General features: G+C 45.4%; 1 protein-coding gene across 2 annotated transcripts; it reads left to right on the forward strand.

The window, feature by feature from the left end:
- Positions 1-590: 590 nt before the first annotated feature.
- On the forward strand, positions 591-15,316 carry RDH11 (retinol dehydrogenase 11). Of its 2 annotated transcripts, XM_084867113.1 has the most exons (7): positions 591-796; positions 2,448-2,566; positions 3,599-3,754; positions 4,856-4,960; positions 6,848-7,057; positions 9,803-9,992; positions 13,520-15,316. In XM_084867113.1, the coding sequence occupies exons 1-7, from the start codon at positions 726-728 to the stop codon at positions 13,620-13,622; spliced, it is 954 nt and encodes a 317-aa protein (XP_084723239.1). In that variant the 5' UTR covers positions 591-725; the 3' UTR covers positions 13,623-15,316. The 2 variants fall into 2 exon arrangements, with proteins under 2 accessions (XP_084723239.1, XP_084723240.1); XM_084867114.1 differs by lacking the exon at positions 4,856-4,960 and having other exon boundaries at positions 654-796.

The following is a 15,316-nucleotide window of genomic DNA, read 5'->3' on the forward strand; positions in this document are numbered from 1 at the left end:
CAGGATTAAACAGTTTCATGAATTGGCAAAACCAACTGTACTGATAACCTGAGAAATTCATTGCTATCTTGGGAGTTCACATAATTAACTGAAGCCATCAAGAAAACTATATTCTATTATCGATTTTTTGTCAAACACCAGGAAAATTATCATAATTATCAAAACAGACACAATCAAATGATTCTCCTGGGAATGGGTTCAGGAACCAATTGCTTCTGCTCCACTGGAATCCCCAAGGAGGAGGAATTCTCACCTCTCCCTGCCTTTCCAACGGTCAGACTCCAACCGCTCCTCTTCTGTGTAATCGGCCTTAAAACATATCCCAGATGCCAATATTTGATCTCCAGGACAAACGATGTGGTAACTGCCTAACAATGATGGGGGGAAAGTGAACCAACTGGAGTCTAGACTTGGGCACCGGGAGCTAGAGGGCTGGGGAGATTTCCCAAAAACCGCAGATGGCCAGAAGGGTTGTGGGAGAGCTGGCTGGATGACCCCAAAGTCCTTGGACGCTAGATAACTGGGGATCTGCAGTGTATCTGGCGCACGGTACAGCTTTTCTCAGTGACTGGGAACAGCAAGCTCACTGCCTGATAGCTGCATCCAGGGTTTGGACTACATTTCCCAGAAGGCTTTGCGGGAAAGTACTAGGGCGCGTCGTCAGGGGAGGGAAACCACAGTTGGCGAGCGCCGCCGAGGCATCTCGCAGTGCGGCTCGCTTCAAGATGATTGGGGTCCTGCTCCTGCTGCTCCCCCTCCTCCCCCTTCTCCTGTTCATCGCTGCACCCCAAATCAGGTCTGTGCAAATGTAATGTCTTCTCTTGGGAATCTTCGGGGGCGAAGGGAGGGGGGGCGGGCAGGCATCCATCCTCACGGAAGCTCTGTTCCTGGAAAAGGAAAAAAACTCCCCGGTGGGCTCCCTGTCGGCCTAGGCCGGGTTTGGTTGGTCTGAGGAGATCGGCTGCCCTGGATGCTGGGAGGGCGACACCATCAGACAGACCCCAGGACGAGGGAAATGTTGCATTTATGTTGCATACCGGAGCACCCTGCTTTGCTTCTCTGGCTCCACTTTTGCCTCTAAAGCAGCCTTTGCTTCCGGCTCCTGCAAACCCCGAGTGCAGTTCTACCTCAGACACTTAAGTGTACAGCGTTGGGGGTTTCAGATCCCAGAATAAGGCGTGCACCTCAAGACCGTTTTCCCCGTAGCCCCCTCGCCTCGAACCAGCCTTCACTGGCCTCTTGCTTCCAGCCTGTAGAGGACAATGGAGCCATTCGACTCTCTGCTTTTCGAAACTGGCCTTGGATGGGAATCGTGACATGTGCAGCCCATTCCTGCTCTCTTGTTACTCTTAGATGCGGCTCTTTCTCTGGGCGATGTTGTTAAAGGAGAAAATGTGATATCCTGCACCCAACCCCGTCCTCAGAGCAGGATTATAGGGGTCGGAGTCAGTCCGCGGGGTTTCAGGGCGGGGCGGGGAGGATGAGGGTAGTGCTCTGTTAACCTGGTGATACATCAGGCAAGAGCTGGCTAAGTGTCCCCGGAGAATCTGCGGCGAGCTGCAAAACCGGCCGCCTGCTGATTGGCCTGAGCAAATCACCAGCAGTGACGGCGAGCCAGTCACTGCGGAGCGGGTGGTGCAGGGGCGGAAGCTGGGTTGGAACTTGCAGGCGCGCAGGATTACACTCTCTTCTTTCTTATTGAACTCACCTCTTCTTTCCCCCTTCCCTACCTCCTCCTTGCCCCTCATCCTCCCCTCTGAACACTCAGCAAAAAACGGCTGCTTTTTTAAAAAGAGAGGAAGGGAGAGATGGAAACATCAATGATGAGACAGAATCGCTGTTTGGCTGCCCCCTGCATGCCCCACACTGGGGAAGCCCTGACCGGGAATTGAACTGTGACCTCCTGGCTCATAGGTCCACGCTCCACCACGGAGCACTCAGTCCGCAGGCCAACGCTCTATCCACTGAGCCAAACTGGTTAGGGCAGTTGCTCTAATTATTATTACCCTGTAATAGCCTCACTTTTATTCTTGAGTGAGGACAGAAAACTTTTGTTTTATTTCCTCCAACCTTCCTTAAACCTAAAAAAGGACAGCCATAGGCTTTAGCTGATTTGGCTCAGTGGATAGAGCATCAGGCTGCAAACTGAAGGGTCCCAGGTTCGATTCTGGAAAGGGCACATACCTAGGTTGCGGGCTTGATCCCCAGTAGGGGGAAGTGCAAGAGGCAGCCAATCGATGATTCTCATCATTGATGTTTCTCTCTCTCTCTTTCCCTCTCCCTTCCTTTCTGAAATCAATAAAGATATATTAAAAAAAAAAAAAAAAAAAAAAAAAAGGAACCAAAGCAAACCTTTCCTTGAGATCTGAAGACATGAGGGGTTGCAGGATCCTCTGGTTGAAACAAGGAAAATAAAGAGCTGATGAGCTCTCCTTCTGTGTCTACAGGAAAATGCTATCCAACGGGGTGTGTACATCGACTGCCCAGCTTCCAGGGAAGGTGGCAGTGGTTACTGGTGCCAACACAGGCATCGGGAAGGAGACAGCCAAAGAGCTGGCTCAGAGAGGCAAGTTTATTTCTAATTCTCCGCTGCCACTGCCATTTTACCTCGCAATGACGACCATTCTCATTTATTTCCTCCCAATCCTGGAATTCAAGAACATTCCAAGTGCCACACTGATTTGCTGCTGTGAGCCTAGTACCATGCTCTCTATATAACGGGCACTAAATGAGTATTGTTGATTGATTTACTTATCAGATTCTTGATTTACTTATCAGTATTCTTTCCTGATTTACTTATCAGATTCCTCTGTTGTGAAGTAGGGATAAAATAAATAAAACTCTAGAAATAACATCCAGCATCAGTATCTGTATACACTGAGTGGCCAGATTATTATCTCTGAATACATAATCAAATATATATATTTGGGGCAGTGCATGAATTTGTGCCTAGGTGGGGGGTCTGGCCAGCCTGACCAGGGGGAGGGGACACGGGCAGTTGGCCCGCCTGCCTGCTGGTCGAACTCCTGGTTGAGGGGACAATTTGCACATTAGCCTTTTATTTTTTTTATTTTTAAAATTTCTTTATTGATTAAGGTATCACATATTTGTCCTCATTCCCCCATTCCCATCCCCCACACCTCCCCACACATGCACCCACCCTCCTGTTGTCCTTGACCACTGGTTAGGCTCATATGTATGCATTAGCCTTTTATTATATAGTGTATACACTGAGTGGCCAGATTATTATGCATTCAGAGATAATAATAATAAAAGCCTAAGCGACTGGCCAACTGTTCGACCTGTAGCTATGATGTGCACTGACCACTAGATGCTTAACACACAGGCATGAAAACATGAAACAGACATGAATCTCAGACAGATTCATGCACCGGTGGGATCCCTCAGCCTGGCCTGCGGGGATTGGGCCAAAACTGGTTCTCCGACATTTCCCAAGGGGTCCTGGATTGCAAGAGGGTGCAGGCCAGGCCAAGGGACCCCACCAGTGCACAAATCTGTGCACCCGGCCTCTAGTTAAGTCTGTAATACCCATTCAACAACAAAGCTGACAGTTTGTCTCTTATGCATTGGTTGACAGGAGCACGTGTCTATATAGCTTGCCGGGATGTGCAAAAGGGGAAATCGGTGGCAAGAGAGATTCAGACCATGACAGGGAACCAACAGGTATTCGTGCGGAAACTGGACTTGGCTGATACTAAATCTATTCGAGCCTTCGCTGAGGGCTTCTTAGCAGGTGAGTGCAGAACCTGAGACTGTTGTGGGTCTTGTGACCTAGATAAAAGGAAAAGATCCCTCTTTCTGTCTGATATGTAGAAATGCCAGATAAATTATTACAAAACAAAACAAAAACACCTTTTGATTCATAGCAGAACTCATTGATAACAAAGGGAAATCCTCAAGAGACAGAAATATAAATTCAATTCTGATAAGTCATGGCAATAAGTAAGAACTAAAACCAAAAATCTCACAGGAGTGTCAGAACTCAACATGGGTTTTAGGTTCTGGAGATGAGGAGCTGTATCCGAGGCTCCACATAAGGAAGGTTGGGATTCGGAAAAGGCCATCTGGCCCATGGTACAGGAACTTAAAAAAGCCCAGGCTACCAGCTGAGGTACATGACAAAGAAGCTTATCATCTCTTCAGGACACAGATGGATAAAGAATCATCCGCAGGAAATTAGAACCCCCAGCTGGCATCTATGGGGCGGGGGAATCTACACCTCCGAATAGTGTTAAGAATCTCAAGCTGACAAATTAACATAAAACCCTGTAGTATCACATGAAAAGCAAATCCAAGAGCATTCTGTAGGCATATCCCCTCATAAGCCAGGGAGCTAGGCCTCCTAAGAAAAAGAACTTCCAGCATAATGAGTTTTTAGTCAGAAATTACTAACCACATGAGAAAGGGAAACGCGGAGAGAAAGTTGGCGGATGCAACAAAGAGGTGAAGCCAGTATTTCTTTTGGTGCCTGAATCTCAGTGGTGGGGGTGCATACAGAGTGTCCTTTCTTCTCTTGCTTTGGAATCTTCCCATCCAACTGGGAAGTCTTTCTGTTGGGAGAGGTGGATGGGGCACTTCCCAGAAGCAGAGAGTAAGTACTTAGCTCCTGAACTGGAAATCTTGAAAAGGCCATTTGATAGTGTAAGATGGAATTTTGTCCTGCATAGTAAAAGTATGACAGATTCAACTACAGCCTTAGAATAAAAACAATACAGAGTTAGTATGAAGGGAACGTGGAGGAAAGATTGAAGTCCTGCATCTCCATTTTCCTGCCTCGGTGTGAGGTAGATTTCTAAGATGTAATAGCTATGGTTCCATCCCCTCTTCCCTACAGAGGAAAAGCAGCTCCACATTTTGATCAACAACGCAGGAGTGATGATGTGTCCCTACTCCAGGACAGCAGATGGCTTTGAGATGCACATAGGAGTCAACCACTTGGGTAAGAAATCTGGTCTCACTACAAAAGCTAGAAGGAGCCTGAAGTTCCCCTTGGAAAACTTAGGGGCGAGATTGGGTCTTCTCTATAGTGTGTTTAGACCTCTCGGCCATAATAGACCACCCCATATAATAAAAGGCTAATATGCAAATTGACCTAATGGCAGAATGACTGGTCGCTATGACTTACACTGACTACCAGGGGGCAGACAGACGCTCAACACAGGAGCTGCCTCCTGGTGGTCAGTGCGCTCTCACAGGGGGAGCCTCTCCCGCCTCCACAGCAGTGCTAAGGATGTCTGACTGCCAGCTCAGGCCAGCTCCCCCTGGGCCTAAGCTGTCAGTCGGACATCCCTCAAGGGCTCCCAGACTGCGAGAGGGCCCAGGCCGGACTGAGGGACCCCTTCCCCCAAACCCCCCGAGCGCACAAATTTCATGCACTGGGTCTCTAGTAAGTAAATAATAAATATCATGGTCCTGCCTGAAAGCTCACTCAATTCCACCACTTTTTAATCTGTGATTCAGATTTGGTTTACCGCGGGGCCTTTTTGAACAGCATAATTGTATTGAGGGTTGTGTTGCATTCTTTGTAGTGACCCTTGTGGTCAGCATCAGATAGAGGCTGCCTGCTCTTAAAGAGTGATGTTACTCAAGGTTGGAATGAGATGGGACTTCATATTCACATAATCCAGACCTACCTCATACAACAGCGATTTTCAACTTTTTTCATCTCACGGCACACATAAACTAATAACTAAGATTCTGTGGCACCAAAAAAATGTATTTTTTGCCAATCTGACAAAAAAAAATTAATTTTGATTGGTTTACAAATAATAATAATTAACTTTTGGGTCCAAAGTAACTTTAAAAAATCAGGTGTCCCTAGAGTGTTATGCTGAACAAAATAAGCCAGTTAGAGAAAGACAAATATCACATGATCTCACTCTTGTGGAATCTAGTTAACAAAATGAACTGATGGATGGAATAGATCCAGAGACATGGAAGTATGGAACAGAGTACAGAATCTTGTGGAGGAAGGGCGGGTGGTTGGGAGGTGATTAACCAAAGAACTTGTATGCATATATATATATATAACACATGGACACAGACAATAGGGCGTGAAGGCTAGGGGCAGGAGGCCAAGGAGGGCTAGAGGGGATCCATGGGGGGGAAAATGGGGACATATGTAATACTTTCAACAATAAAGATTAAAATAAAAAATCAGGGGCCTATACTTCTATATAAGGATTTCTGGTATCAACAATTAACCAAGCAGATGCAACCTTATTATACAATGTGAACAAGAAAATGAAACTATTATATGACCTATATATTTTTGGTTCAAGACAGGGCTTATACACCAGAGGGCTGTGTAGGCTGTTGTCATTTCATTCATTCATTCATTTTTGTTAATCCTCACCTGAGGATATTTTTTTCATTGCTTTTAGGAGAGAGTGGAAGAGGGGGGTGGGAAAGAGAGAGATAGAGAGAAACATCGACTAGTTGCCTTCTGCACACACTGCGACCCATTGGTGTGCAAGCCAGCGTTCTAACCACTGGGCAACACCATCCAGAGCTACTGTTGTCTTTTTTTTTTTTTTTTTTTTTTTTTTTTTTGTCATTTTTTAATTTGACAATCTTAAGTGAAAAAGGTGAATGCACCTGACTAAATAGTTAGGCATTGCATGTTTTAAAAAATTCTTGCGGCACACCAGCTGAAAGTCTTTGACTGTTTCTGTTTCCTCAAGCCCGCACTGAACTTGTTCTGTCATTGACAATGAATTAAAGAGGCAAATAGCCTTATTCCTGAGTCCTCTGCTTCCCATAGCTGAGCCCTACTCTCCGCTACTCCCTTCACCCCTGCATTGGCTAATTCTAGTTTTTCTTACAGGTCACTTCCTCCTGACCCATCTGTTGCTAGGGAAGCTGAAGGAATCAGCCCCATCAAGGGTAGTGAATGTGTCTTCCTTAGCACATCTCCTGGGAAGGATCCATTTCCATAATCTTCAGGGCGAGAAATTCTACAGTGCGGGTCTGGCCTACTGTCATAGCAAGTTAGCCAACATTCTCTTCACCAAGGAGCTGGCCCGGAGGCTGGAAGGTAGGCTGAGAAGCCATGAGTGTGGAGACGGGATTCGGGGAAGCAGATGAAAGCCACAGGAATAGAAACTGTTTTCTGGAGCCTGTCCTCCGGCCGGCGCCTGCTTCCAGGACTGTAACCGGGTCTAGGTTTAGTTAACCGCCCATTAGTGAACATTGGAGATGGCCGTCAGGGGATGAGACATTCTGACTGTGAGGCTGAAGGCTTGGTTTCACCACTTGCTAGCTGTGTGACCTGCAGCAAGTTAGCTTTTCGAGGCTTCCTTCCTCATATGTAAAATGGGACTACTTCACAGGTGTTGTCATAATTCAGGCTTCATGAGCAAGTCAAGGTTTTTTCTTCACAGTGAAACTAAGTAGAAATGAGGGACCTGAACTGGCGCTAGATACAGTCATTAGGATAAAGCAAGTGCAAAGGTGGGTGGGGAGTGGGGCGTGTCTCCCTTACAGCAGAGGGTCTTGAGGAGGGGACACTGCAGTCACAAATAAACACAGTTCCTTAGCATCATCCACTCTGGATTTCCAGTAAAGACAAAGGAAATCCAGGGTGGACACTTGGAGTTGCTTAGGAGTTGAAGTGAGTAGAGTTCAGGCCGAAGGTCTCAGACACAGGAGCCCCATTGGTCAGTTCTGTTCACATGTCCAGTCTATGCCCAGGGCATGACATTCTGATTAGAAATTAAATGGGTTACAGTGTGGGTGGGTTGAGGGGGCTGGGGAGCAGTCCAGATGGGGGGGGGGGGCAGGGGGAATGCATGAAGTTCTGGGCTCAGTTTGAGAAACAGAGAGAGGGCCGATATGGTTCAAACATAGAATATAAAATATGGGTCATTAAGAGTACATCTTGAGTGGAAAATAAATAAAAATCCACAGTCCTTTATCTGTCACTTGTGCAATCTACAAAGGACTAAAAATTCAGTTTTTGTATAAGCTGACGCTAGAACACATTGGGCAACAAAACTTCACCTGTACTAGGGAGAGTAGGTAATAGAATATATATATGTACACTGAGTATACATTATTATGATTTCTGAACGCATAATAATCTATCCACTCAGTGTATATCCTATATAATAAAAGACTAATATCAAATTGTCATCTTGACTACCCTGATTCCCCGAAAATAAGACAGTGTCTTAAATTAATTTTTTCTCCCAAAGTTGCACTAGGTCTTATTTTCAGGGGATGTCTTATCTTTCCATGCGCTAGGTCTTATTTTCAGAGGATGTCTTATTTTCGGGGAAACACGGTATGTAGTAGTTTGATCAGCAGGCAGGCCATGTCCCCTCGCCCTGGCCAGACTGGCCAGACCTCACCCAGCCACAAATTCATGTGGCCAGATTATTATGCACTCAGAGATCGTAATAATCTGGCCATTCAGTGTATATCATATTACCTTTATAATACAGAAAAAAATTGGAAGCATTTCTGGCCCCAAGGATTCCAATGAAGACTTGGGGACCTAAAATAGCGTATGTATGAATGCCATTTATACTGGTAAATGTATAAATGTATCAGACACTATTCTTTTTTTTAAATCTTTATTGTTCATATTATTACAAAGGTTCCTCATTTCTTCCCCCCTCCACCAGGTTCCCACCCCACCCTCGACCCCCTCCCCATCCCCCATTGTCCTCATCCATAGGTGCACAGTTTATGTTCAGTCTCTTCCTCCCTCCCTTTCCCCGATAGTAAATCCCTTTTCAGATAGTAAATCAGTTACTTAGCATTTTCTCATATCAATAATACCTCCACATGCCCAATGATACACTTCACACAAAAGACATTTCCAAATAGGTCAACCAACCTCATCCAGGCCCCACCCAAGGCACTCACAGATCAACACCCCAGCGCTATACTAACTCAACACATCCAGATATAAGCCTTCATCACTTGATTCAGCAGACCCTCAAGTTCCCACAAAAGTTTCCAGCCATGTCTGAGAGGCAGCCGTGGGGCAGGGGCAGGCGAGGAGCGAGCTGTTCTGGGCCTGGCTGCTCCAGGCCTGGCCTCTGTTGCTCTGGTTCGTTCCACAACCAGCTGCTCCGGGTCTGGTCACTGCCGCTCCCGACCTAGTTGCTCTGGACTTGGCTGCTGCTGCTCCGGGCCTGGCTGCACCCGACCAGGCTGCTCTGGGCCTGGCTGCTCCGGGCCTGGCCGCACCCGACCCAGCTGCTCCGGGCCTGGCCGCTCCCAGCCTGGCAGCTGCTGCTCCGGGCCTGGCCGCACCCGACCCAGCTGCTCCGGGCCTGGCCGCTCCCAGCCTGGCAGCTGCTGCTCCGGGCCTGGCCGCACCCGACCCGGCTGCTCCAGGCCTGGCCGCTCCCAGCCTGGCAGCCGCTGCTCCGGGCCTGGCCGCTCCCAGCCTGGCAGCCGCTGCTCCAGGCCTGGCCGCTCCCAGTTTATACTTTTTTTAAAAAATTATTTAAAGTATCACATATGTCTCCTTTTTCCACCGATTGACCCCACCCCCCAGAACAACACCAGACACTATTCTAAGCTCTTGTACATATGAACTCATTGAGTCCTCAGAACAATCCTGTGAGGAGCAGATCTTATGAAAGTCCCCATTTCACAGATGAGGAAACTGAGTCACATCATCCAGAGCTTGCCCAAGGTCACACAGCTAATGAGGGGTAAAGCTGGGATTTGAAACAGGGCAGTGTGCATTCATGTCCTCTGCTCTCTTTGGCCCTTCAGCAACATTAAGTCCTGTCTCCCCCTCTCTTCATGGCACCCCCACCAGGCTCTGGCGTTTCAGTGTATTCTGTACACCCTGGCACAGTCCACTCGGAATTGACTCGGCACTCATTCCTCATGAGATGTTTGTGGCGGATTTTCTCCTGCTTCATCAAGACCCCTCAGCAGGGAGCCCAGACCAGCCTGCACTGTGCCTTGGCAGAAGGTCTTGAGATCCTAAGTGGGAGTCATTTCAGGTAGGAGTGTATCTGTTTTTGGAATTTTATTGCCTAAAGGAAATAATTTGGATTTGTTTGGTGTTGTGTACCCTTTTAAAAAAGCACATTGTCTATAACATAGTTTTTATCCTTTAATTCTAAGGTTTTTACCTTTTAATAGGGGAATTTGACCCATTTACATTTTTTTTTGTGTGGTAATTGCTAGGTTTGATTTTATTCATATCATCTTTTATTTTATGCTTTCTGGTTGTTTCTTTTATTTTTATATTTTGTAAATTTTCTTTGTTTTTTTTGTTAGAATCCTAGTTTTATTTATTTATTCATTCATTCATTCATTCATTCATTTTTAAAGAATTTAAACCTGTATTTCTTTATTGTCTTCAGGACTAAAATATTATCAGTGGACTCTTTTCTTTTTCTTTTTTTTAAATATATATTTCATTGATTTTTTACAGAGAGGAAGAGAGATGGATAGAGAGTTAGAAACATTGATGAGAGAGAACCATCGATCAGCTGCCTCTTGCACACCCCCTACTGGGGCTGTGCCCGCAACCAAGGTACATGCCTTTGGCCGGAATTGAACCCGGGACCTTTCAGTCCATAGGCTGACGCTCTATCCACTGAGCCAAACTGGTTTCTGCAGTGGACTCATTTCTTGAATAAGTAAAGACTTTTTAAAATTTTTTGTTAGAGAATTTTGAATATACACAGTATTAGACAAAATAACATGTTGAATTCTCGTATACCCATAATCCAGCCTCAAAAACCATTACCCATGGCCAATCCTGCCCCATCCCAACCTGAAACCCCTCATGAAGCAAATACCCTTCCCATATTTTTCTTATCCCATATTGAAGAAAATCCCAGATATTACATAGGATCAAATTCTTAGGGTGTTTTTACCTCTACCTTCAAGATTTTATGGAAATGACCTGAAATTTTAGAGAGTGGTCTATAAGTAAATTAAGATTGGGTTTGGAGGTAGGAAGTCAGATCATGAAAGGCCTATAATGCCAGACTGAGAAGAGCCACGGTTTTCAGTAGAGACAGACATCATCTGGTCTGTGCTTTAAAAAAAAAAATCCCTGGTGACTTTGTTTAATGAATTAAGTATCCCAAGTGAGAAATAATGAGTTCCTAATTTAGGGTAATGACAATTGGAATGAAAAGAATGGTTAGATGAGAAAGGCAGAATTTTTGCTACTTGTTGACTTAATTGAGTGAGAGAGCAGGGGAAGATTTGGTGACTTGGGTTCAAGCATGAGTTATTAGGAGATTGATGGTGACGTTAACTGAGACAGCATACATGAAAAATAGTGTGTATAACTTCGGGTTCTTTGATTCCACAGCAATGGAATTGAATTCTAGCTAGCATAAGCAAGAAGGGAATTTACTAAAATCTGAGGATGCTCCTGGTCCAAAGAGAAGACGGAAGAGCCAGGCTGTAGTATTTGAATCATTTTTACAGCATATCGTAGCTTCCAAGGCACTTTCATGCCTAGTGTGTCCTTTGCCCTTCACCGAAAACGATGAAGAGCGGGAGGCACAGTGCAGAGGAGGCTGCAGAGGCCAAGTCATTCCCAGAGACCTTTGCTTCTCAGTGATGAGCTTTTTACTTAGAAATGGCAGGCGGTGCTGGTGAGTTCCTTAAACCTAAGCACTTTATTTCTAAGGCTTGTTTCTTAAAGCAGAGATTTATTTAAGGCATTTTTCTCAAACTTTGGTGCATTTAAGAGCCATCTGGAGAACTGGTGAAGAACAGGTTCCTGGGCCTCTCCCCAGAGATTCCGATTCAGTAGGTCTGGCGTGGGGCCTGAGAACTGGCATTCCTCACGGGTTTCCAGGTGACGCTCCTGCGGCCGGCCCACAGCCCGCACGGTCGTGTTGGACACGGTGTCAGGGAATTGCTTCACGTCACGATTTCAGATTTAGCAATTCAGCTTTTTACCTTTGGAATTTGCTTAGTATGTCCAGGAAGCAGTTTTCTTGAGGTTGTTAGTTTTAAAATTTGTTTTTTTATATTATTTCAAAGATTGTGATCTGTTTACTCAATCATTAAAAAAAAACAAAAAACAGCCGAAACTGGTTTGGCTCAGTGGATAGAGCGTCGGCCTGCGGACTGAAAGGTCCCGGGTTCGATTCCCTAGGGCATGTGCCTTAGTTGGGGGCACATCCCCGACGGGAGGTGTGCGAAAGGCAGTTGATCGATGATTATCTCTCATCAATGTTTCTAACTCTCTATCCATCTCTCTTCCTCTCTGTAAAAAATCAATAAAATATATTAAAAAAACAAATGGTTTTCAGAAATGTCCATTCTAGCCATAACGGCCTTTAAAAACAAAACAAACAAAAAAACCAAACCTTCATTGAATATCTACTGTGTTCCAGATGCAGAAAATACAAAACTGAATAAAAGTATTATCTTTGAAAAAATTTTCTGGGTGGTGCAAAGTTGGGATATCGCCCTGCATTTAACGGAGACTTAAAATAACTAGAATTACAGCCACGAAGAGAAGGTGTATGAAACACGGGGTGCCTTGCTACCATTTCTTTTCTGCTGCTGTCCTCTTTTTCTTCTTTCATTATTTATGAAGCTGACTTTACTCTTATTTTTAGTTTAAAAATAGTTGGACCAGAAATAAGTGTTTAGTGTTGTTTTATTTACCATTCTAAGTATCTGTGACCAACGTAAATAGCAGGATCTCAAGGTCCATGACACTGTACAAGATCCTATAGAATGGACCTTAGAGATTTATTTGAACAAAATGGACATACATATCAAGCAGGCACTGATATTACAATTAAATATATACATACAAAGGAGAATATTAAGACTAAATGATAGGCATTTATGTCAAACAAAGCATTCTGATCAGAGGTGGTCTGATGAGATCTAAAATGGTAATGACAGCCCGGCTGATGTTGGCTCGGTGGCTGAGTGTAGACCTATGAACCAGGAGGTCACAGTTCAGTTCCGTTTGACTTCTGGTCAGGGCACTTGCCCGGGTTGTGGGCTTGAGGTGAGCGTGAGGCAACTGATCAGTGATTCTCATCATTGATGTTTCTCTCTCTCTCTCTCTCTCTCTCTCTCTCTCTCTCTCTCTCTCTCTCTCCCTTCCTCTCTAAAATCAATTAAAAAATCTCAATGGATTGAGATAATATTCCAGAGAATGGAAGTTAAAAAAAAAAATGGTAATTACATTGTCTCTGGGGTAAAGATTGGAGGATGAAGAGCTAGGACAAACACTGGATCTCTGAAGGGCCTAGCAGGGGTCTTCAAACTACGGCTCGCGGGCCACATGCGGCCCGCAGAGGAGTCTGATCCGGCCCGCCAGGTTTTTTGGGCAGTGAGCGCACAGTAGGAATTAGTAGTTCATATAGTCCGGCCCTCCAGCTCTCTAAGGGACCGTGATCTGGCCCCCACTTTAAAAAGTTTGAGGACCCCTGGCCTAGAGGACAGGTCATCCTTGGGTTGTTTTTCTGTCCTATTCCTTATCCCAGGCAGAGGACAGACTCCATTCTTAACCTCTCTCTTTCCCTTCTAGTGACTGCCGTGTGACGTGGGTCACTGCCCAGGCTCGGAATATGACAGTCGCAAGGCGGCTATGGGATGTCAGCTGTGACCTGCTGGGCATCCCTATGGATTAACAGGTGGTGGCAGCTGGACCTGAGAAGTGTGGAGCAGACTACTCAGTGCTCCCTGCCAAAACAATCCTTCAGGGCAGCCAAACCTGGAGCACACCTTCCAGACTTGGCAGCTTTCTGCCACAGCCATTGAAACGCCTTGCGTTTGCCCAGATTGACCTTGCTCCTGTTCTTGCCAGTTACTAGAGATATCACAGGACAAGTGCCCCCTCAGGACCTGCAAGCTCATATTTTCCTTCTGAGACATACTACCTAGGAGAACTAAGCTATGGCAGGGTTGATTTGTGGCAGTTTGGACTCGTTTCTACCCTCTCTGTTCACAGTGTATTGTCTCCCAATCAGACAACCTTCACCTGGAGCTGAACTCCAGGAGTCACAGTGGCTTGTCCCTCGCCTCTTAAGAAAACCATCATAGTGCCAACATCTGGATTCTTTCAGAAAATGGGACTGAATCTGGAATGTGGCATGGCTGTATCTCTGACAACCTAAAGCCACAGCTCAGACTCGTTCCCATGCCTAGACCATGGAAGAGCTTCCTTTTCTAAGACGTTTGGGGGTTTGAGAGGATGGCAGAAATATGGGAGAAGGCAGAAATAAAAATGAAGCTTAAACTCTCATTTTCCTGCTATTTCTCTTACCAGCAAGGAGGTAATGAAAGGCTCCATTTGAGGAGGTAGGCCTCCTGGCATCAGTGACTGCCCCAGACCCATGGAGGCCTTCCTTTTGTGCCGTACTTTCTCTTTGGTGATTGTTGTTGAATGTTTGTGTTCTTATGTACTTTTGCAGTGGGGAGTATTTTCACAAAATCTGAAATAGCCACAAAGGAACAGTATTAAACTGGATCCTGATGCAGGTAAATGATTAGAGATGGAGCAAGCCAGTGCCATCCAGTCTTTGGTACAAATGGGTAGAGCTGCCAGGGGAAGCAGATTCTGTTTATGTTGGTAACTACCCACCAAGAAGCACATGGATAGCAGGAAAGAAATTCAAAGATAATAGGCCTGGAAGGTACTGAAGAACTTTTTTTTTTTTTAAGTTGTTGATGGTAATATCCAGCTCTAGAATTAAGGATGAGCACCCGAGTTAGCAAGGCTGATAGGGCACTATCTTAAGCACCAGCCAACCAATGTGCAGAAAAAAATACCCTCAATTCCTTATTTAGCGAAATTACCTTAAGGACTGATATTGGTAGTTACAGTCAATTTAATACTCTTTTAGGATATCTCCTTACATATCTCAAGCTTAAAATGACTATTTGCTTAGAAAAAAAAAATCTACATTGCATTTTTTGTAGAACTTTTTAAAATGTGTTTTTGAATTTTTCAGAGAGAGAGGAAGGTAGAGAGACATCAATGTGAGAAACATTGATTGGTTGCCTCCCTTTCAGTGCATGGGATGACTCTCAAGCAACTGAGCCACACTGGCCAGGGCTTATTTGGGGAACTTTTTATCCAAAGTAATGTTGCCAGCCCTAACCAGTTTGGCTCAGGGGTTTGGCTCAGTAGGTAGAACGTCAGCCTGTGGACTGAAGGGTCCCTGGTTCAATTCTGGTAAAGGACACATGCCTGGGTTGCCAAATCGATCTCCCTGGGGAGCGGGAGTGGGGGCGGGAGGAGGAGATGTGTATGTGCAGGAGGCAGCTGATGTTTATATCTCCCTCTCTTTTCCTCTCTGAAATCAATGAAAATACATTTTTT

The sequence above is a fragment of the Pipistrellus hanaki genome (genome assembly GCF_964339955.1).
Source record: "Pipistrellus hanaki genome assembly, chromosome: 1".
Classification (NCBI taxonomy): domain Eukaryota; kingdom Metazoa; phylum Chordata; class Mammalia; order Chiroptera; family Vespertilionidae; genus Pipistrellus; species Pipistrellus hanaki.